At 39.2% G+C, this 25,130-nt stretch overlaps 1 protein-coding gene across 5 annotated transcripts in view; it reads right to left on the reverse strand.

Annotated features, from left to right (window-relative positions):
- Positions 1–25,130, reverse strand: part of TTC39B (tetratricopeptide repeat domain 39B) — a 145,020-nt gene that overhangs the window by 48,407 nt on the left and 71,483 nt on the right. For all 5 annotated transcript variants that reach the window (XR_012094794.1, XM_007969198.3, XM_037998375.2 and 2 more), the window contains 3 exons: positions 15,682–15,777; positions 3,433–3,543; positions 578–709 (listed from right to left, as the gene is read on the reverse strand). Coding sequence is in view for 4 of the 5 variants with exons in the window: in XM_007969198.3 (XP_007967389.1) it covers positions 578–709; positions 3,433–3,543; positions 15,682–15,777 (339 nt within the window). In the remaining variant the exon portion in view is untranslated. The remainder of the gene's footprint in view (positions 1–577; positions 710–3,432; positions 3,544–15,681; positions 15,778–25,130) is intronic.

Consider the following 25,130-nt stretch of genomic DNA (forward strand, 5'->3'; position numbering starts at 1 on the left):
CGCAGCCAGCCATTCCTGGATTCTTGAATATTCCTAAATGTCTACAAACCAAGCATCTCCCATACTGTGAAACATTTATCATTTTTTAAAAGATATCAAAATTACTTTTGCCTTGAAAAAAAATTTTGATAGGGTCTTCCTATACACACAGGGTAAAGCTTAAAATAAAACTAAAACTCCATTTCATTTTCACCAAACAAGTGTTCAAAAAGAGGTCCTTCTTAAACAAATAAAACATTCCCTCATGAATTTGCATCTCCCACTTAAAACAAAAACATTCCTTGCGTGGCTTGGTTTGGCGTGCAGTACCTAATGTCATCTACCTTGAGAGATGCTTGCTGCTAATCCCACAGAAATCCCCCCCCCAGATCTCTGTAGCTCAGACCCCAGGTTGTCAAAAAGAAAAGTGGAATATATGATGCCAAATGGGAATCCTTCAGCTTCAAGGCTGAATTTCTTTTCTGTAACTGTGGCCAATTTCAAACACAGAGCTCTTGGTCAGGCAAATGACATTATTTTTGTCACAAAGGCATAAAAGTTTGCAGTCACATCTCAAGTATTGAATGACTCGTCATACTTTTGGCAGGTTTGTAAAGCGTCCTTCATGGCAGAAATGCCATTTTGGATGTCCTGTTGCTCGAAGGTCAGGACAGCCTGCAACACCACAATGGTACTGTAGCCCAGAGCATGGTACATACTCTCCTTAGCCCTGGGGAGAAAACAGGGAATTCAGACATTTTAATTCAATGGAAATACTGATCATAAGAAATCCTAGGAAATGCATGTTCTGACTTGCACAGTAACCTTTATTCCTTCACCATAATCACCAAAATTATATGGGTGGTGAAAAGTAACCTCTTAAAAACTCAAGGACCAAAGACTTTCCAATGTAAACCCACACAGGCAGAACAAAATGTTCCAAGTTGAAGAGGACAACATGCATTTCCCTATTTCAACACAAGAGGGCAGCCTGCAGGCAGATTCCAAGCAAACCAACTGTTTTCAGCTGAAAAGAGGGCAGCATACTACCACCTTTGGCTCTGAAATAAGTGCTAAAATAAAGGCCGCTGGAAATGTATTTTTTGACAGAGAGATTCTGATATGTTTTTTCAAAAATAAAGGCTCATTTAAAGTAATTCCTCTCCTCTCCAGCCAAAGGCCAAGAGCAAACAAGATTTTGGAACAAGTTAGGCTGGTCACAAGAGCCATGACCAAAGTAGATGTCAGACCTTATATCTAGTCTAATCCCATTATCTGAAATTCCTGATTAAAATTCTTGATATTTCAAATCATCAAGTTACAGTGAGAACTGCTTCAGGATTCTTAAGGATGTTAATGACTCCTAACGGATTCTCGGGCTGTGAGAACATCATTTATTTTCTCAAAACTTCTTAAGCTGTATTAATTATTTATAAGGTTTAAAATGCTAATGCATGGTTTTGTTTTTAATTTAAATATTAATGCATAACAGCCTGCTGCCATGCAAAACAAATACAAGCCACATTATTTTTTGCCCCCACGGAAATAGTCTAAACATCCTTTGGTAATTTGCAGCTTGTCCTGAACATTGAGGGCACTCACTATCTGTTCAAAAGAACCACAAGGAATCAGAGCAGCCCAAAGTTAATCATTAATTGTGGTTTCAAACCTCACATTTTTAACTGAAAGCTCTTTCAAGAAGAAAAAAAAATTATTTCAAACGAGGGAAAAGTATTAGTTATTTATTTATTTATTTTTGAGACAGACTTTTGTTCTTGTTGCCCAGGCTGAAGTGCAATGGCACGATCTCGGCTCACCGCAACCTCTGCCTCCTGGGTTCAAGTGGTTCTCCTGCCTCAGCCTCTCGAGTAGCTGGGATTACAGGCATGCGCCACCATGCCCGGCTAATTTTTTGTATTTTTAGTAGAGTCAGGGTTTCTCCCTGTTAGTCAGGCTGGTCTCGAACTCCTCACCTCAGGTGATCCGCCTGCCTCAGCCTCCCAAAGTGTTGGGATTACAGGCCTAAGCCATTTAAACAGTGAAACATGTATAAAACTCAGAGATGAACCTGACTGAATACAACACTAAATCGTTTATTTTCATCCCATGTCATGATCAGCTGTGTGTCAGTGGCAGAGAAAGACTTGTTTGAATAAAAATCAAAGGAGATAATGGGTACAAAAATACAGTTAAATGGAAGAAATAACTCCTAGTATTTCATAATAAATTATAATTAACAATAATTTATTGTTATTTCAAAACAGCTAGAAGAGAATAATTATAAATGTTCCTGACACTAAGAAAAGATAAATGTTTGAGGTGATGGATAACCCAATTACCCTGATGATCACTGAACATTGTGTACAGGTAAGGAATTATCACATGTACTCCAAAAATAGGTACAACTATGGCTCATCAATAAAAACATTCAAAAACCCAAAGAAGACAGGCAAACAGGCTGAGAAAAGACACAGGAGAGACCAAGAGAGAGGGAAAAACAAGCAGACAAAAGGAGGTAGAGACAGAAGACAGAGAAGTCTGAGGGACTGAGAAGGACAGAGGGAAAAAAGCACGGGACAGGCAAGGTAGAGATTGTGAGGCAAATATTGAAGACAACATTGAAAGATTTCCTTAGACTACAGGGCTTCACCATCGATTTCATCATTTGTTCTTAACCTGTGGAATGACAGCTGACCCACCTTGACTACAGCTATTCTAAATCTTAACAGAATTTCCATAGCAGCTCCTTAGCAGGTCAATTAATCTCTAAGATTCAGATGACCAGAATCCAGTCACCTTAGTAACCACTCAAAGTAAGGAATGAGATCGCCCACTTTTGTGCGAAGTAAACTTCTAGGAAATTATTATATGAGGTCTAAGCTTCATCTAAACAAGTGTTTGAGGGCACAATGTAAGACTATTGTCAAGATAAAAACCGAGTAAACAGGCAAGCACAGGTTTTATTGCCACATCTGAAAACTTAACAGGTACTATTAATTGAAATTAAATTGCTTAACTTGTTTGTCGAACAAATAGAGAACCCCAATAATATTCTTATTATCTTAAATTTCTTTTTAGCATTGAGATCAGCATATTCTGGTTCTTCCCCTCCCCATTTCAAAGGAAATTTTTTTCAATATTTAAAAGGAACAAACATAAAAATATTTCACTGAAGAAAGCAAAATTGAAGCCTTATAAAACTACTTATAAGATGACAATATCTGAACAAGAGAGATTAAAATATGCAAAACAATCAGAAATTTTCTACTGATAATATTTGAAAACTCAGATTTCTAAACTGAATTTTCAAAGTGACCAAAGTAAGGAGGTCTGAACTAAATTAGCTTATCAATATTCAGATGGGAACAGATAAATTAATTTACAAGCATGACATCAAAGAATCATCAGAAACATCTGAAAGATATTTTATCTAAAAGACACAAAGTAAATTACCAGGGGCGAAGCAATTCTAAGGCATCTGTAAATTTGTTGCTTAGAAATAAGTTCAATGCCACAGCACATTCTTCGAGGCCACTCTTGAGATCCACCTTGGTTGATGACGAACTAAAGATCAAGAAAAAAACACAGAGAATTTCTGTAGTTTTACCATCAACAAGTTGTCCCCAGGGAGTGTGTGTATGTGGATTCTGGAGACAGGACAGGCTGGAATTCTAACTTTGCTGCTTACTGTCTATAAGATCCCTGAGTCTCAATTTTCTTATCTGTAAAACGGGAAGACCAACACCTACTTTGTGGGGCTGCTGTGAAGATGAGGTAAACTGACAAACGCTGTCACAGCAGGCGCTAAATAGATGATAGTTCCCTTCCCCACTGCTTCAAAGACCGTAAGTGTAGGAATTCCACACTTTTGTACATGGAGGAGGGGGAGACTATTTTATTTTAGTCTGGTTATATATGGGGGAAAAACGTGCTTCACTGGAAAACCATGCACTGCCAAGACTCTAGAGGAGATCTCTACAGGTAATTAGATTCTGATTCCCAGGGAGCTTACAACTCTGTAAATTGCAGATAACTAATAGCAGTGCAAAATAACTGTTGTCTATAGGCATGTTAATTTTGCCTGGCCAGTAGAGGCTCAACTAACTTCCCTCCCCAGCTGTGGAATAAGTTAGTTTTCCTGGATTTGCACATTAATTTCAACAATACTTCACAGAAATTTGTTCTGTTTTGATTTCTCCTTTGAATCTGTTATAACATCTGCCAAATGTCCTCATCTATAATTAATAATTAATCAGTGATTAAATAAAATCCTTAACATGTTCATTTTTGTATCTATATGAGTCATGATTTTATCCTTTTTTCAAAATTATATTAATCACCTATGATTGACAGAAATTTTGTTCTTTAAAGCCATCTCTAAAATGTTTCGTGTAACGACTTGTAAAAGGGCAATATTTCAGTAAGCAAATGAGCAGTAGGATGATTTGGTAAACAAAAATGCTGTTAAGAAATAAACCAGCAGGCATGTTTGGCTCATGCCCAGCACTTTAGGGGATGGAGGCAGGAGGAATACTTGAGGCTCGGAGTTCAAGACCTGGGCCACAGAGTGAGCACTCGTCTCTATAAAAAAGTTTTTTTCAAAAGCCAGGCATGTGGTGTGTGCCTGTAATCCCAGCTACAGGTATTGCGGTGGGAGGGTCGCTTGAGCGCAGGAGTTTGTGGTGTAGTGAGCCATGATCATGCCACTGTACTCTAGTCTGAGCGATAGAGACCTTGTCTCAAAAAAATAAAATGGGGCCGGGCATGGTGACTGATTACAGCACTTTGGGGGGCTGAGGCAGGTGAATCACCCGAGGTCAGGAGTTTGAGACCAGCCTGACCAGCATGGTGAAACCCCATCTCTATTAAAAATACAAAACTAGCAGAGTGTGGTGGCACATGCCTGTAATCCCAGCTACTCAGGAGGCTGAGGCAGGAGAATCACGTGAACCCAGGAGTCAGAGGAGCAGTGAGCCGAGATTGCACCATTGCACTCCAGCCTGGGCAACGGGAGTGAAACTCCATCTCAAATAAATAAATAAATAAAATGGGCCAGGTGCGGTGACTCAGACCTCTAATTCCAGCACTTTGGGAGGCCAAAGCAGGTGGATCATTTGAGGTCAGGAGTTTGAGACCAGCCTGGCCAACATGGTGAAACCCCATCTCAACTAAAAATACAAAAATTAGCTGGGCTGGGCGTGGTGTTGCACTCCTATAATCCCAGCTACTCAGGAGGCTGAGGCAGGAGAACTGCTTGAACCTGGAAGGTAGAGGTTGCAGTGAGCCAAGACCATGCCACTGCATTCCAGCTGGGCAACAGAGCAAGATGCTGTCTCAAAAACTAACTAAATAAATAAATGAAATAAAAATAAATATAATAAACTTGATAAGTATTTGAAGTTGAGTTTCCATCCCACCAACCTCTTTAATTTCATTCTTTAAGACATGAAAGCAAAGTGCCCCTTCAGTGACTCCTCTAGCAGGAGTAGGTTCTGAGGGCAATGCCAGAACACCTTCCCCTCGCAGGTCTTCTCATGGCTCCTTCTTGTTATTCAGATCTCAACTAATGCAGAGCAGCCTGGCTGACCCACTCCCATCCTGTCTCACTGTTTTTCCTTCCACCATTATTACCATCCAAAAGTATTTTGTGCATGTAGCATTTGTAGACATGCTTGTCTGTCTTCCCTCTCTAGAACACAAATGCAAGGAGGTTGTTTTAGTCATTCCTGTGCACCAGTGCCTTCGACAATACCTAGAACATATTACATGCTCAAAAAATATTGCTGAGTGGTGAATGGGTGGATACAACTGTTCTGAGTAGAAACAGAGACTTCTTCATGCCTAGAGTTTAAGACACCTCCTCTAGGATGGAGTAGAACCAAGACAAGCTCTTAACGGAGGGCTAAGAATTGCTTTGCCCTTAAGTTTCCAGTGAACGAAGAGCTCAAATAAGAATGCTAGGAGTTCACAAACCTCTCACAGCAAGATTTTTCACAAGAAAGTTGCCTGATACCTCCTGTACCAGTCCATAACCAAATTTTGTCAGTGTTACCTCCTGAACGTCTCTTGAATTTATCCTGTCTCATCTCTACCGTCCAGCACAGGTTAGTCATCAGGTGTTGCCTGGGGTCTATAGACCCATTTCTTTCCCCATTGCCTACCTCTGCTCCCCCTCATCAAATCTTTACCTAGAGTCCTTTCAACTAATATTTATGCTAAATATGTGCCAGGTACTCTTCTAGGTGCTGGCAATACAGCAATGAACAAGACACACAGGATCCCAGGCTCTCAAAGAGCTTTCGTTCTACTGGAAAAGGGAGGGCAGATTTGCACAAGCAGACCAAGAACTGACCAGGGTCATCCCTGATTGGGATAAGTGGTTTGGAACAGAACCTAGGTTTTGGGGGAGGCAGGGGTGGGGAGAAGGCCCAAGATTAATGAGGACGGTCAGGAAAAGCTCTCCAAAAAGGTGACATCCAATCGCCGTATGATGGAGCTAGCCATGGGAATATCTAGGTTGAGGGCAGAGGGGGCATTCTAAACTGGGAACGTGATGAGCAAGGCAGAGAATGAAAGAAAACAAGGACAGAAAACAGGCAAAAGCCAGAAACCATAGTGGCAGAGAGGATGAATTTTATTCTTTGAACAAAAGGAAATACATCGGCTCAGAAATCCTCACTCTTTTCTCAGCATCCCTTCCCTTCAAATATTAGCTGTTCCCATTTTACCTCCTGCCAATTCTCTCTAAGGTTACAGCTCACCCTTCATCACCAGGAAACAGACTGTGAACAGATATTAGTCCTCTTGCCAAACATCCACCTCTGCATCTCAGCTGGCCACACTGTCACCTGGGAGGATACACTATACACACCCCCACTTAAATACACAAAGTGGGAGCTCAGCACCTCTGAACATGGTATACTCAGCTCTTCTGAGTGGTTTATGATGATGCTCACCTAGAATTAACACTCCTCTGCAGAACACTAGGGCTACCACGTATTCTGTAAGGAATGACCAGGACAGCAACTTTCACCATGGTCAAAACTTCTGTCAAGTATCTCTTGGACACACATGTTCCTGTTCATTTCCACTGCCATCACATTAACTGAGACTCTTATCACTTCAGATCTGAATTCTGAAATACTCTCCAAGAATGCCTTTCTATGACTGCTTTGACTCCATGGTTCTCAAACTCTAGCACACATCAGACACACTGGGATACCACTCTCACGCTACTCTCCTCTTCCTAAAACAGATGCTCATCATTCTGCCTCCTTAGATTAAGAACCTAAAGTAGCTACCCACACCTACCACGTGCACTAGAAATCGGCTCACCACACCTGTCCAACCAGACTTTAGATGAGCAAGACTATTTAAAAACAGTCCAGCTCACGCCTGTAATCCCAGCACTTTGGGAGGCTAAGGTGGGTGGATCACGAGGTCAGGAGCTCCAGACCAGCCTGGCCAACACGGTGAAACCCTGACTCTACTCAAAATACAAAAATTAGCTGGGCATGGTGGCCCACACCTGTATTCCCAACCACTGCAGAGGCTGCAGTGAGCTGAGATCGTGCCACTGCACTCCAGTCTGGTCATAGATTGAGACTGTCTCCAGAAAAAAAAGCACTCCGATATTCTGCAAGAGGCTCATCAGCATAGCATCCCCTCAAGTATAGCATGATGTAATTAATGAAAAGATTCCTGGACTGGAAATTAGAAGTCAGCCAAGCCATTCTCCAGCCTTGTGACCCTCACAGTGCCCCTTAACTTCCCTGAGTCCCTAGTCTCATCTTTGAAGTGCTCTCATTTCACAACGTCTGCAGGAGAAGCAAAGGCAATGGTTATTATGAGTGTGTTTTGTGAACTTTCAAGCCCGGTGCAAGTTAGTAACCAAGTCTAATTCTCCAAAAACTATGGTGCTCAGTCCACATATTCATACTCCTGCCCTGCTGGAGACACGCCCGAGCGCCTTTCGTAATATACATCTTCAGTGAGGTGATGACTCCTCATGTTTCTAATTTAAAAGATATGTTAATTTAAGGCAGGATGAGTTTTTTAGTCTATTTTAAAATAAATATATATATATAATGAATACATAATAAAAATTTGAAACTATAATCATTATCACTTACATTCCAATTCTTACTTTAGGAATTACTTTGTAAGCTTGGTTACAAAAAACTTCATAGTAAATGAGCATCTGGGCTCTGGAATTGGATCCTTTTATTCATTTCCTGACTCCCTTTTGCCTCAAGAGAAGTCAAAGATTTCCCACAACATATTGGTTCCACTGAAACTGTGATCCTAGACAACCAGGCTGCAGGCTCCCAAGGCCATTTTCTATTACTTATCTGGAGGTTTTGTCTTTTTCCTCTAGAAATCATAATTTTTACTCACTTATGTTGGACAGGGAAATAACTGGTGACTTTTTTCTCCTCCTTCCAAATTATCTGAACTCTGCTCACATTACTTTTATAATGAAAAACTGATTTATAAAAATTTTGAAACATAAAACTAGTATTTTAAATAACAGCAAAGCAAAAGTCTTTTCTCCACCACTTCCCAGTTCTGTAACCTTGAACTCACTTTGCCTCTGTAAGTCTCAGCTTCCTTATCTGTAAGATGGGGATCGTTAAGTCTGCAGTTACTACTATACAAAGTAGTTGCAAAGATAGAGGAAGCTCCTGGAATTAAAAGTATAAGCATTTATATATATTGAGGCATTACTACAGTTCTCCAGAAGTGTCAACCTGCACCACCTCCCCTGCTAAGAACCACATACGCACACATACATGGTGACCTGGCAAAGTTTCTCTGCACTTTGCTCATAATCTGATGACCTTCTACTATTAACATATCTGATTCATGAGATCTACTGATTAAAAGGTAAAGAAGGGATTTTATTATTTGTATTACAATCAATAAAAGTCTACAAAACCAATATATAATCATCATATCCCCTCACACTTCTCCCCTGAAGCAGGTCACAAGACCCTCATCTAAGAGGTGCCCTCCCTGGACCCTGAGGAAAGGAACATCCTTATCTCCAACGCCTCGGACTTCCCTGAGCAGGGACTTCACTAGATGAACGCTCCTGGACTTTCCTCTCCCTCCTCCCTTCTTCATAATTCAGATTAATTATCTGATTGGTGAGCTGGAAAGAAACACGGGGCATAAATGGCCCAGCCCCTTTCTTACATGGAAAGAGGGTGCAGAAAAGTCTATTCTCTCAGCAATGCAGTGAGCTAGTAGGGCAGGCTCTACTGCCGCCCACCACCCAACCATGACCCTCACAAGGGAGGCCTGTGATTTAGGGCTGAAATTCCACTCAGGGCTATGTCAAAAAGAAGCCCATTTTTCCATGCATCTAAGCTGTAATACAACCTCCAACATAGTCTTTGTGAATAACGAAGCTGTGAATTTGATCTCCATAGGCCTGACTCTTGCATCAATATTTCAACTTAGGCCAAAAAGGAACCTTTTTTCCAAAGATAGAACTAAACACTTAGAATTTGTATGCACAGAATGATGGGCGGACAAGTTTACTCTTCAGAGACTTTTACTAATTTGTGTGGAAGTATCCAGGGTTCTTTTGCAAGCAAATCCAAATCCAAGTCCCCTGCAACTGTGGACTCCAGATCTCCCTGCCCTCAAGAGCTCCAGGGCAAGATGTCTCAGGCATTACTACAATTCAGCTGTGTGGTGTTCAGAAGCCCAGAAGCAACTGTGACTGGACAGCCAGACCACAGAAACTCCTGTTACCATTTCTCATTAGTTATCCAAGGGAGAGGAGGGACCCCATAAGCTCATAGTCTACAGTGGGCTGTGTTAGATGGCAAGACTTCCAAGAAGGTCATTAACCTCTCCAAGTCTTTGTTTCCTCAGCTATGAAAAGGATGAGGATATGACAATATCCACCCAACAGGTGTTATTAACATTGCTGTTATGAGCATCAGAAAAGATAAAAATGCAGATATAAAAGGTAAAAATGCAACTACGTAATGCACTAAAAGGAATGATGTAAATATTATCATCTATGAAAGAATAAAACTGCCTGCTCTCTCCTCATGTGAATAGTGTGTTCATCCTTCAGACTCAAATGGGGAAGCAGAGTTTTTTTTTTTTCTTTTCATTTCCAAATGATTTCAGGCTTCCAAAAAGTTGGAAAAATAGGACAGAGTTTGTATACCCAGTTCCCCTAGAAAACATCTTACATAACACTTTTGAAGGGTGCTGGCAATGATTTTGTAGCATTGTCCTTCGGTCTGTCTGATGTTTCCTCATGATCAGATTCAGGCTACACATTTTGGGCAAGAGCCTACGGCCATATCACCCTGAACACACCCGATCTTGTCTGATTTCGGAAGCTAAGCAGGGTCGCGTCTGGTTAGTACTTGGACAAGAGACATTATGGGCAAGAAAACCACAGCAGTGATGCCATGTTCTCAGTGCATGGTATCAGGGCTATGAGCTGCATGCACAGCTTGTTTCTGGTGACGACCGCATAGCTAGGGTGGTCTCTAATGTGAGGTTACTACTGTTCCCTTGGGAGTCACTAAGCATCTTCAGGGGAGGTTCTCAACACTCTGCAGATACCCCATTTCACAACATACATTGCCCCCTAACTTTAGTGTCCACTGAGTGTTCTTGTCTGTACCCATTACCATTGTGGTTTGTCAAACAGCAATTTTCTGTTCCCGTCATTTCTTCCACATCAGTCAGAATGAATATAGGGAAGAGCTCTCTCTCCTACCACTGACATGTTTACCCAATTATTTATATACTATAAACACACCGATATTAATTCATTCTGTGGACTATATAACTCATTACAGTCATTATTTATTTTCTTTCTCAAATTGTCCCAGATTTGGCAATTAGAAGCTCCTTTATGTTGCTCCCGTGTTCTTTCAACAAGCCCTTTCCTTTTTTCCAGCAATTCTTTACTTTCTGGCACAAGATCTTCTAGGTTCATCTCGTACTTTCCCGGCCCTGGTTCTGGAATCAGCCAGGAGCCTTGGTTTCTTTTGTCAGAGAATGGCATCAGAACTGAGGCCTTGGGTGTCAGGGGTCTCTGCGTCTAGGCCCCAGAATAGCAGAGTTCTGACCCAGAGCCACCCCTGTGGTGCCACAGTGCTTCAAGTTATGTCTACTTTAGTAGATCTGTTAATTAACAGAAAGAGTTGAGTTTTGTTCTTTTTTTAAAAAAAGCACTTAGTCTATATAACCAAAGCATGATATATAAATTCATTTAAATTATTATACCTTAATGCCCCTCCTTCCTATCCTGATTTTTTTTGTTAATAAGCACAATTATAATAAGCTGCTTTTTAGTATTGCATTGTTACATATGGTAATACTTTTACATTGCCCAATATGTCTCTAATAAAAATAACTTATTTTGAAACGACTTCTCGGCAAACACTGGTGACTACTCTGGTTAAGTAACTAAGCCAGATCATTAGGCGAAGGCTAAATGAATTAGGAAGAAGCAAGACAGGGTAACATAAGTACAGTGAGAAGGTGCGATGTATTCTCAAAAACTTGCCTCGGCTTTCCCGAGCTCAGTCAAGGGCTTTTGTTTTTGTCGTTGTTAAACTAAGAGGGATTGTTCCGAGAGGGAATGGTATAGATGTGGTAATGGCATGGAAAATACACCTGGCACTCTTCTAACACAAAGGAGGTAAAAGCTAGACTTAACTCTATGTAATAACAGCTGGGCAATCTGTCCTGCATTCTTTTTCTTAATAGTGGTAAAATAGGCCGGGCGCAGTGGCTCAAGCCTGTAATCCCAGCACTTTGGGAGGTCGAGACGGGCGGATCATGAGGTCAGGAGATCGAGACCATCCTGGCTAACACAGTGAAACCCCGTCTCTACTAAAAAATACAAAAAACTAGCCGGGCGAGGTGGCGGGCGCCTGTAGTCCCAGCTACTCGGGAGACTGCGGCAGGAGAATGGCGTAAACCCGGGAGGCGGGGCTTGCAGTGAGCTGAGATCCAGCCACTGCACTCCAGCACAGGCGACAGCGCGAGACTCCGTCTCAAAAAAAAAAAAAAAAAAAAAAAAAAGTGGTAAAATATATATAGCATAAAATTAATTATCATCTTAACCATTTTAAAGCACACAGCTCAGTGGTGTTAAGTATATTCACACTGTGTGAAACAAACAGGTGTGGTTCATCACTTCAATCTTTAGAACTTTTTCATCTTGCAAAACTGAAACTCCATACTCATTAAACAACTCCCTCTATCCTGAATTCTTCACTAACCAATCCAAGGGAGATTCACCCTCTTCCCTTACAAGCCCTTGGCCAACATTTTGCCATAACCTTCATGATTGAGCCATGTGGACACCTCATCCCACTAAACCAGTCTCTGGAACTCAGTCTCCTGAGCAGCCAGAACTCCCTGTTTAATTCTGGGATATCCCAATGCCAACCTTGATTTGGTAACTAAAGCTACCAACACTCTGTACCCACACTGGGCTGACATATCTAGGCTTGGTAAGTGAAGTATAAAGAAGTCTATGAAAGGTTTTCTCTCCGTTCCTTTAATTCTGAGGCCCTAGACCCCTGTTCTGTTTTGATGACTTTCTCAAGTAAATCAAAAAGACACACTTTAACTTAGAGACTGCAAATTGAGCAACCTTGTGTTCAGCCTGTTTCCTATGGAAAAATACATATTTGATGAGCCAACAACATGTCTCCCACCTCCAATGAAGAGATGTGGTAAGAGGAGAAAGTAAAGTGATGACAAACCTCTGGCCAGTGTGCCGAGTCTTTCCTCACTTTTTCAAAGTGACCTTAACACAGTTGTTTCAACAACTAGTTTCTAAACAGATTTGAAGTGATGAACACAAAACTGTCAAATGTCTTAAAGTTTGTCACTTTGGTGACCTGAAAGGACACTGGCAGGAAATTCTAACTCCAAGAATTTCAGAGTGACAAGGCATTTTAGCTGATCATGTACTTCTCTGGATATGAGGATCCATTTGTGGAAAGATTCTCTCTTGGCTCTTTCAAGGTTGGAGGGAGAATCAAAAGAAACCATGGTTGTCAAAACACTTTGTAAGACTAAACAAGTGAAAGGGATTATAAGCAAGGAGGCAAATGAGGTTCTTAAACGTGCACCAGCCCAGAAATGAGAAGGTGGAGCATCAAGATGTACTGCCACCACTGCCTGGCCGTGGCACTTGACTATGTCACTCGACACCCAGCGTGTCTCACTTGTTAAATAGTGACTCAAACTCCCTCCATGGCTGCCTCACAACTTTGTGTTACGAAGCAAATAGCTATTTGTGGAGTGAGGAGTACCAGAAGGAGTAACATACGAGGTATGGCATTATCATTTTCTGTTCAGACTAACTCCATAAGAGCCACATTTCTTGTCTACATCCAAGCTTCCTCCACTTTGCAAGTGTCCTTTTAGGCTGCTCCACATTACATTTATAAGGGCTTGCTTTGACACATGCATTAGAAGACCTATTAATCAAAAGGCAGAGTGAGAATGTCTATTATTTAGTTTTTAAAAAGAAAAAGACTATGAAAACTGAAAACGTGAATACAGGTTGAGCATCCCTAATGTGAAAATCCAAAACTGAAATGCTCCAAAATCTGAAACTTTTTGAGCACCCACGTGACACTCAAAAAAAAAAAAAAAAAAAAAAAAATGTTCACTGGAGTATTTTGGATCTTTGGATTAGGGATGCCCACCCTGTGCTATCATGAAAACACTTCTCAATTATTTCTTATATTTCACCTCCACTTCCTTTTATGTAGCTTTAACCTCTTCCTCTCTAACTCCTTCCCAACTCAGAAATATACACAAACCTCATTCATTTCTATTTAAAGTAAAACCAGCAAGAAAGGTAACTCCCTCAATCTTGCTTTCTCTCCTAACGCACCCTTCTCCCACTCCTTCTTTTCATAGGCAAGAGCTTCAAAAAAGAACTGATGCTCACTCTCCCTACTTCCCCACCTCCCATTGATCTTTAGCCCTGCAGCCTGACTCCTGCCTGAACTTCCCTGAAATCTTACGAGCTAAAGGTGTCCAATGACCTAACTATGAAATGCAAAGAATACTTTTTCACCCGTATCCATGAAGACCTCTTTGCCACACCTGGCTCTGCTGACTGCATTCCAGAACTCACCCCTCCCCCAAGTCCCTTGCCTGTCCTGTGGCCACCAACTCATAGAGTCTCCCTCTCTCACACATCTATGTAGCTCTTGTTTGAACTGTCATTGTCTCAGCCATCCTTCAATGTTCTGTGTTCCCAAAGGTTCCTTCCTCCATTCTCTTCTCTTTTGGTATGGCTCTCTGGGAAATACAGGTGTGGTTTATCACTTCAACGACTACGTGCATGCTAAAGACTTCCAGTCTACAGATGCAGCTTGTTGCTGACTATGCATATCATGCCCTTATTTATTATCGCTTTCAGTAATTTTTATTTTATTATAGCTTTCAAACTCAGCATTATAAAGTCGTTACTTAGGAAACCATGGGATGAGTTAGAGGATAACTATGAAGGAAAAGCACTTTTTGAAGAAAACACAAAATTCCATGAGCAGGGACACACACAGTAAAAAAGGATATGGAAAACAAATGCCTTAAGATACTTAGAAGTTATTTTCAACTTCATCTCCATTCTGCAACCTCTTCTGTATATTCCGTGAGTAGAATCCTAAGACAAACTACCAAACCCATGAGTATAAAGAACACATGCAGAGCTGAAATTTCAAATGCAAAATCCAAACTGCTAAGGATCTGCTGTATAATCTTAAAAGTTTAATAAACCTCTAAGGATGGATGAAAAGTGCTTTCTCAAGTACTAAAACAGCTTTAACAGAGCTGCCTTAATAACTCACAAAAAACAACCTTCATGTTCAAAGAGAGAATCTGTTAATTCTAAATGATCTGGAAAGGAACAACAATTAACCAAGTATGATATCACAGAAAAATATCTAATGGAAGAGGAAAATATCGTGATATATTAAGTTTTAAAAAGTAGATTACTGAACAGTATATTTAATATGATCCCAATTAAGAAAAAAATTTAATATCTCTACATATGAAGAGAAAAAGAATGCACACAAAAATAATTAGGATTATAGTAATACATATTTCATTCTCTTTGTGCTTTCTATAGCTCTGAATTTTCTACAATGAACACTTCTTAAAATGTATTTTTAAACGAAGATTATGCAAAAAATGTAAGAAAGAAACAATCATAATATAATATCTGATGAAAAAGTCTATTATGGTTACAACTGTATCAAGAAGCACATGCCTAGGAAAAAGACTGGAAGGAAATACACCAAAATTCTGTGTTCAAGTAGTCATCATTATGGTTGATGTTTGTCCTTTCCTCCATTTTCCCCAATGTCTGGCAGTGTGATTTACTATTTTATAATAAAAATAACTGCCAAAAATATTTAAAGACAAAAAAGACTGGAAACGGAGTTGTGCCCCAAAGTTGAATTTTGTTTTGCTTTCATGTAACAGTGCCACCTATTCACTGAGTCCCTGAGCAGCCACCGTTTCTCCTTTTCTGATTTATAAAATGGGCACTCTACTTGCCTAGGCGTCTCCTGACCTCACTGGTTTGTCAAACACAATGCACTATGCAAATATCAGTATTCTACTCCTTCAAGGGTTGGACTGCTCCCCCCTCTTCCCCCAGGAATGCCCACGACCCTTCCTGACCTGTTCACAGTAGATGCTCCACGCTGTCTGGGTGCCTGTTGTGTATCACATGATGCAAAGTGAAGGCTGCTTGTTGCCATATCTGAGTGAGAAGATCTGTTAATTAAAAAGGCAGAGTGAGGTTTTTTATTTCTTTGTCCTGTGAGAAAAATCTACATCAGTACAATTACACAAGTCTTCCAATTATTTTTATATATTTATCAGTTTTAAAAATCAAGTAACAAAAATCTACTGTATGTGTCAAACATTCCTGAAATACAGCCCTAATAACCTTATTTTTTCATTCTAGTACACAAAAAATAAGTTAACTGAAATTACTCCACAGCTCTCCACCCAAAGATAGGATTGTATCTTATATATGTCCTTCCAGGTTTTTTTCCCAAGTAAATCTACACATATTTTAATAAAACTTTATTAAAGCTATGTATTACAATGGGTTATCATATACAGTTATCATGGATTACATACAGGAATTATTCTGAATTTTTTCTTCTCAATAAATCCAGAGTTGCTTTATCATAGCATCTGCAACATTCTGCTGACTGGAAATACGATAATTTGTTACCTGTACCTCATTTTCAGGCATGTAGGTTACTCCCAAAGTTTTGGCATTACAAACTACTGTAATAAGCCCCTTTACTCACTTGCCTAATTATTTCCTTAAAATACATTCCTGAAGGCAAGGGTGCTTATTTTGTAAGGTACTTTATTTTTAATAAACTGTCTAATTTCCCATTAAATACATACCACAGAAAGCTGAAGTAACATAAAGAAGGTGAAGACCAATCTGCCTTGCAGAATCTTAGGCCAGTTTATTGACCCAAAGATATCTCACAAACACACCATGGGGGCAGGACCACTCAGAGAAGGAGACTTCCAGAAAGAATTTAAGAGTAAGTCCTGCCCTGTATTACAGTAGAATTGCCCATCTCCTTCTAGTTCCACTCACCTTAACAGTACACATCTCACAGAGAAGAGCCAGAGTCATTTAAAAAAAAGGCAGAGTCATTAAAAAAGAGAAGTTGTGTGTGTGTGTGTGTGTGTGTGTTGTTTTGTTTTCGATTCTAAGATGTACAATGGGTGCAATGGCTCACACCTGTAATCTCAGCATTTTGGGAGGCCAAGGCGGGTGTATCACCTGAGGTCAGGAGTTCGAGACTAGCCTGACCAACATGGTGAAACTCCGTCTCTACTAAACATACAAAAATTAGCCAGGTCTGGTGGCGCATGCCTGTAATCCCAGCTACTCGGGAGGCTGAGGCAGGAGAATCGCTTGAACCTAGGAGGCGGAGGTTGCGGTGAGCCAAGATCGCACTATTGCACTCCAGCCTGGGCGACAAGAGTGAAACTCCATCTCAAAAATAAATAAATAAATAAATAAATAAATAAATAAATAAATAAGTACAGTGCCCTCAATTAAGTGGAGTTCCCCCCACTCCCCATTTGGAAGTTCAGACTTTCCAATGTACTCTAATATTTTAGACTAGACATTCATTTTTATCTTGGACATATCAAGTTCCCTAAATTTTACACATCATGTAGGGGAAGATTGAAGTTGTTCTTATAAGGCTGGTTAGGTGTGGGTGGTGGGAGGGAAGAAAACTCCACAGGTAAGGGGAAATGTCACTAGAAGACAAGTTATTTCCATCACAAAAACTTGTTATTATGAGAATACAGGTACCACTTCCCATAAGTAAGAAGTACCACCCCCATAAGGGCAGTGACCATCAGCTCCGTTTACAAGCAGGGAAAGAGGAAGTGACTGACTGAAAAGGCTATCTACCCATTTGGCAGGAGTGCTTGCCCATCTGTTCACTTACAGACTCATTTTCAAGTACTAGAAACACACAGTCTCTGAAATGTACTGTTAAAATATCCCCTTTTCACATTTGCCTTTAGCTTTAATAAAAGTTTCCCCAATATTGAAGTTTTTGCTTATTAGTCATAACTGTCACTCTTTTCTTTAACATCTCTGATTTTGAGGGCATACTTAGAAAAACCTTCCCTCTACAAAGATTATATAACATACTTGTAGACCTGTGTTTTACTTTTCAATATGTAATTTGTTTATTCGTTTATAATTTAAATAGATGGTACAAGATAGTGCTGTGTAATTTTTTTCCCTAACCTTTTGCCATGTTTCCCAAGATTGTTTTTTAAAAAACCACATCTTTTACCCCAATGATTTGACATGCCATAACACGCTAGATATAAACATAAATTTGTTGTGCCAGGTAAATATTATACATTTCAAAGTGCTAAAATAATTGGGACTGGGAACGGTGGCCCACGCCTATAATCCCAGCACTTTGGGAGGTTGAGGCAGGCAGATTACTTGAGGTCAGGAGTTTGAGAACAGCCTGGCCAACATGGTGAAACCCTATCTCTAATAAAAATACAAAAATTAGCCAGGCATGGTGGCGGGTGCCTGTAATCCCAGCTACTCGGGAGGCTGAGACAGGAGAATCACTTGAACCTGAGAGGCAGAGGTTGCAGTGAGCCAAGATTGTGCTACTGTACTACAGCCTGGGTGACAAGAGTGAAACTCTATCTCAAAAAATAAAAATAGTAATAATGAATTGGGAGGCCATTCAGCAAAGATGGTTCCTATACAAGCAAATGGAAACTCAACTCAATGTAAACATTGAAAACGAAACTTAAGCTAAGCCAATCAGACACCGCCAACTCACCTCTAACTAGGAACTTCTCACTTGTTCCAGTGAAATATTTTATTTGTCTTGCTTCTTTAAAAACTTTATAAGTTTCCCCCTCCCACTTCTTAGGAAGAACACTGAACTGCTTGTGTTCTAATGATACTCAGTTCAGGAATCACTCAGTGCTCAAACCAGCTAGCTAAAATATTACTGTGCCTAAATTAATCTGTTAACAAAAGCTAAAATTATTGTATCTTTACCTGACACAACAGACTTGAATTTACCAGAATATAATAATTATTAATAAAATAATGTTACATTTTATTCCTCTTTTCTAAGGTATAAAGGTTTAGATTCTTCTAGTCCTTTATGTTTGTATACACATGTACATGAAGTCACAGAAATTCTATAGTATTTCTAGATTTATGTTAATATCACAATAAGCATATCATGCCACAAACTAATTTTTTATTAAACAGGATTTTTTTAGATATAGCCCTAACTCATTTATTGAAAGTACTGTCTAGTGTTTTAAGAACGCATTTTCTCATTTTGTTAATAAGAAATGCTTCAAATACATAAAGTAGAGAAAATAATACTGCAAACACACAAGTATAATCTAGAATCCATTTTGTGTACAGTCTGAGCTACATTTAATTCTTTCCTGCATGAATAAGCAAGAAATAACTCATCTACTTGTTATAACAACTTGGAAACTAGGCAAAAGGAAGACTGCGTGTCCTCTCAAGGTCATCTGGAGCACTGTCCAACAGGCCCACCCAATGAACATTTAATTCCCTAGGGGGTATATATTTTGTTTGGCTTGCTATTTACTATTAAAACCTACACTCTGTAAAATTATGTTAACTTGTAGCTTTTTTAATCTGGTAGATATGCAAATAATTTCTGTGTGGTAAGATTATGGTTTTATTACTTTGCTGGAGGTTAACCAGTTTAGTGCATAACAAACTTTATTTCAACACTTATTCTTTCCTCAGTTCTCCAAATGCTGTTACCAGTTTTACCATCTTGCTTGATTTCCTCATTGACATGTGTTGATTCCATAATTATGATACTTTGACATACTAGATTATTCTGCTGTCTCTTACACACAGCAATTTTCCATATGTGCGCAGGTCTGTTTTTGGGCATTCTTTTGTTCCATCACATATTTGCCTCTCTCTGCACTAGTCACACCATTTTCATTATCATGGCTTTCTGAGACCTGTAAGCCAATTGGGGCAAGTTCTCTACTTTATTAAATACTCTTTTTGTCGGATTGCTATTATTACACCTACATTCTTGTTTATGAATTTCAGAGTTAGTCATTATAACATTATAACCAAGTCCTGCTGGAGTTTTGACTGGGAATTCATTACATTATTAGGAAATCTACAGAGAATTGTTGTCTTTATAATATTGCATCTTCACATCTTTACACATTTATTCAGGTTTTCTCTTATTTCCTTCAATAAAGGCTTTTAATATCTGAACACTGTACTGATATGCATATACCCTTGCCAAAGAGCCATGCTAAATCTTTATACTGGAGGCTACGAAAAGTAACACACTGAACTTCAATTACACCTATTAGTACATTGGAATATATGCCCTTATTTTGTCTTGTTTTAACAGCTCTAACTTTTAAGTTTTTAAACAGCTTTATTGAGACATAATTCACAGATCATAGAATTCACCCAATTAATGTTTATAATCAATGGTTTTTAGTATATTCAGAGACTATCACCACAATCTAATTTTATAACATTTTGTCACCCAAATGTATCCATCTATTAGCAGTCACTCCTCATTCTCCACTCCACCTCCTCTAGTCCTAAACAACCACTAATCTACTTTCTCTGTCTATAGATTTGCCTATTCTGGACATTTCATATCAATGGAATCATAAAACGTGTGGTCTTTATGCTTGGCTTTTTCAGTTAGCATGTTTTCAACATTCATTCATGTGGTAGCATGCAACAGTACTTCACTCCTTTTCATTGCCTAATATTATCCCATTGCATAGATATATCACATTTTGTTAATCATTTGTTGATAATATATTAATTATTTGTGGCCATAATGAATAATGCTGTTATGAACATTCATGTACAAGTTCTTGGTCAGGCACAGTGGCTCACTCCTGTAATCCCAGCAGGACTTTGGGAGGCCGAGGCGGGCAGATCACTCGAGGTCAGGAGTTCAAGACCTGCCTGGCCAACATGGCAAAATTCCATCTCTACTAAAAATACAAAAATTAGCCGGGCATGGTGGTGTGCACCTGTAATCCCAGCTACTTGGGAGGCTGAGGCAGGAGAATTGCTTGAACCCGGGAGACGGAGATTGCAGTGAGCCGAAATCATGCCACTGCACTCCAGCCTGCGTGACAGAGTGAGACTCCATCTCAGGAAAAAAAAAAAAAAAAAAAAAAAAAAAAAACAAGTTATTGTGTGGACATGTATTTTCATTTCTCTTAATTATACATCTAGCATTGCTATGGAATGCTAAATATATGGTATGTGGAATTGCTACATTATGTGGTAACTCTATGTTTGACATTTTGAAGAACTACTAGACTGTTTTCCAAAGTGGTTGTGTGATTTTTCTGATTTTTTTTTTTTTTTTTTTTTTTTTTTGTAGAAATGGTGCCTTGCCATCTTACCCAGGCTGGCCTTGAACTCCTAGGCTCAAGCAATCCTCCCACCCCAGCTTCCCAGAGTGCTTGGATTACCAGCATGAGCCACCATGCCCAGCCGGCTATATGATTTTATATTCCCACCAATAATGTACTAGAGTCCCAATTTCTCAACAGTTTGGCCAGTATTTGTTTTTGTCCATGAGATATGGTGGTATCTCATTGTAGTTTTTGGTGTGCATTTGCTTATTGACTAATAACGTTGAGAATCTTTTTAGGCACTTAATGGCCAATTGTGTATCTTCTTTGGAGTAATGTCTGTTCAGATTATTTTCCCATATTTAATTGAGTTACTTATCTTTTTATTTTCCCTTGAATACTGCTCTAATTTTAATCACTAGGGAGAACTATTTGCGAGTGTAAAGCTTACAGCTATCTTTGTTTATACTTTTTCTCTCAATCAAATCATAGATAGCAGAGCCAATTCAAATTTAACTTCCCCAATAAATCCAACACAACATGCTATGTTCCTGCACAATGAGATAAAAGCTAGCCCATATTTAAAAATAAAATAAAATTTCAAAAATGAATAAAAATATGTCCTTCAAGTTTTTCCATCAACATTAAAATTTCCCCTTAGGGGAGAAAAGGAATGAGTGTGGATAGGCCAACTGATATGCTCTGGAAGCCACCATGTTTGTAATCTAGAGTCGAAATGGTATCCACCAAGCCAGTGCAGCCCTCTCAACTCCTGCAGAGACCTTGGCACATCTCACCAGGAGCTCCCCCTAGTCACCCCTACCAGGGTTGGTGCTTGAGCTCATCACTGGGATACTCATGGGCAAGCTAGGGAATCCAGTTCTGCCCAGCTATGTCCCCCCTCCCAAACCTGAACAGGAACCTCAAGGCACCAGGCACTCCTCTGTCCAACTCATCACCTGAAACACAGAGGGCACGTCACAGTAAATAAAAGTCAAGTACATACCCATCTGCTTGTGCGGCAACTGGCTCTTACCCATAAGTGCCACCTACTGGCTTCCAAGTCAAACTGCACAGTCCAATATAAAACCTCCAGACAGAATTGCGCAGGGCTATAGAAGCGAACCCAAAAGACCCCGTCCAACATACTTACTCTATAGTTACACCCTTAGAAGAGGTCGAAACGGGGCAGGGGGTGCAGGGGGGAAAACCAATTTAAATGAAAATAAATTCAAAAACAAAAACTAGTAGCCTCTCTAGATGAGAAGAAACCAACATAAAAATTCTGGCACCATGAAAAATCTAAATGTTGTGACATCACCAAAGGGTCACACTAGCTCTCTAGCAACAGACCCTAACCAAATAAAAACTCAGAAATGGCACATAAATAATTCAGAGTATGGGCTGCAAGTAAGTTCAATGAGATCCAAGAGAAGGCTGAAAAACCAACACAATGAAACCATGAAAGTAATCCAAGAAATGAAGGAAGAGACTAATATCCTTTAAAAAACAAAAACAAAACAAAACAAAACAAAAACAAAAAACCCCAGAACTTCTGGAAATGAAAAATTCACTTAAGAAATTTCAAAATACTGTTGAAAGTTTTAACAATAGACTGGATAGGCAGAAGAAAGAATTTCAGAGCTTAAAGACTTCCAATTCATATCACCAACTAATAATTTTTTTAAAAAATAGCTTGAAGACCAACCTTTCAAATTAACCCAAACAAAAATAAAGAAAAAAGAATTTTTGAAAATGAACAAAGCACTTCAGACATACAGGACTGTGTAAAGCAACCAAACCTATGGCTTATAGGCATTTCTGAGAAGGAAGAAGAAAAAGTAAGCAACCTGGAAAATATATTTGAGGAAATAATTCAGGAAAATCCCTAATCTTTCTAGAGAGGTGAACATCCAGATACAAGACATTCAGAGAACACCTGCAAGATACAATGCAAGATGAACTTCACCAAGGCATATAGTCATCAGACTATCCAAGGTCAACACTAAAGAAAAAATGTGAAAGGCAACTAGAGAGAAAGGTCAAATCACCTACAAAGGAAAACCCATCTGACTAAGAGCAAACTTCTCAGCAGAAACCCTACAAACCAGAAGAGATTGGGGTCTATTTTTAGCATCCTTAAAGAAAAAAAAAATGCCAGCCAAGAATTTCACATCCTGCCAAACTAAGCTTCATCAATGAAGAAGAAACAAAATATTTTCTAGACAAGCAAATACTAAGGGCATCTGTCACCACAAGACCTATCCTACAAGAAATGCTGAAGAGAATTCTAAACATGGAAATGAAAGGATAATACTCACCATCATAAAAGAACACATAAGTGCAAAGCTCACAGATCTTATAAAACAATTACACAATTGAAACTCCAAAACAACTAGCTAACAACACTATGACAGGAATAAAACCTCACATATCAGTACTAACCTAAATGTAAATGACCTAAATGCCCCACTTAAAAGATACGGAGTAGCAAACTTTTTTTTAAAAAAAATACAAGACTTAACCATCTGCTGCCTACAAGTGACCCACCTACTGGCTAAAGATACCCTTAGACTCAAAGTAAAAGGGAGAAAAAAGACATAAAACGAGAATGGAAAATAAAAGTGAGCAGAAGTCACTATTCTCAGATCAAGTAAAACAGACTTCAAACCAACTAACAGTAAAAAAAGACAAAAAAGGACATTTTACCTATAATGATAAAGGATTCAATATAACGAGAAGATTTAACTATTCTAAATATATATGCAACCAATACTGGGGCACCCAGATTTATCAAACAAATCCTACTAGACCTAAGAGAATAGACTGATATTAACACAATTATAGTAAGAGACTTCAACACCTCCAGTGACATCACTAGACAGATCATCGAAGCAGAAAATCAACAAAAAAACTCGAGACTTAAACTGGGTTATAGACCAAATGGATCTAAGAGACATTTACAGAACATTCTACAAAACAACCACAGAATAAACACTCTTTTCATTTGTGCGTGGAACATTCTCCAGAATCAACCATATACTCAGCCATAAAGCAAGTCTCAATAAAATCAAATAAATAAAAATCATATCGAGTATCTTCTCATATCAGAGTGGGATGAAATTAGAAATCAATTCCAAGAAGAACTCTCAAAACTATACAAGTACATGGAACCTAAACAACTGGCTCCTGAGCAACTCTTGGGTAAACAATGAAATTAAGGCAGAAATAAAAAAATTCTTTTAAATGAATGAAAACAAAGACACAACATACTAAAACCTCTGGTACACAGCAAAAGCAGTGCTAAGAGGAAAGTTTATAGCATTAAACACCTACATCAAAAAGACAGAAAGACCTCAAATTAACAACCTAACATCACAACTCAAGGAACTAGAAAAACAAGAACAAACCAACCCAAAGCTAGCAGAAGAAAAGAACTAACAAAGATCAGAGCAAAACTAAATGAGATTAAAACCAAAAAAAAAAAAAAAAAAAAAAGGCAAGAAATCAACAAACTGGCCGGGCACAGCGGCTCCTGCCTGTAATCCCAGCACTTTGGGTGGCCCAAGCGGGTGGATCACCTGATGTTAGGAGTTTGAGGCCAGCCTGGCCAACACGATGAAACGCCATCTCCACTAAAAATACAAAAATCAGCGGGGCATGGTGGTGCATGCCTGTAGTCCCAGGTACTTGGGAGGCTGAGGCAGAAGAATTACTTGAACCCAGGAGGCAGAGGTTGCAGTGAGCCAAGATCATGCCACTGTATTCTAGCCTGGGCAACAAAGCAAGGCTCCATCTCAAAAAAGAAAAGAATCAACAAACTGAAAAGTCAGTTCTTCAAAAGGATAAACCAATTGGCAGACCATTAGCTAGACTAACCAAGAAAATGAAAGAGAAGATTCAAATAAGCATAATCAGAAATGATAAAGGTGATATTACAACCAATACCACAGAAATACAAATAAGCATAAGAGAGTCCTATGAACTCCTTCACGCACACAAACTAGAAAACCTAGAAGAAATGGATAAATTCCTGAAAACATACAAACTCCCAAGATTGAAACAGAAGGAAAAAGAAATCCCAAGCAGACCAATAATAAGTAATGAAATTAAACCAGTAATAAAAAATCTACTGGGGGAAAAAAAAAAGCAGCTCAGGACCAGATGCATTCACATCCAAA

The sequence above is a fragment of the Chlorocebus sabaeus genome, chromosome 12 (assembly GCF_047675955.1).
Source record: "Chlorocebus sabaeus isolate Y175 chromosome 12, mChlSab1.0.hap1, whole genome shotgun sequence".
Lineage (NCBI taxonomy): Eukaryota > Metazoa > Chordata > Mammalia > Primates > Cercopithecidae > Chlorocebus > Chlorocebus sabaeus.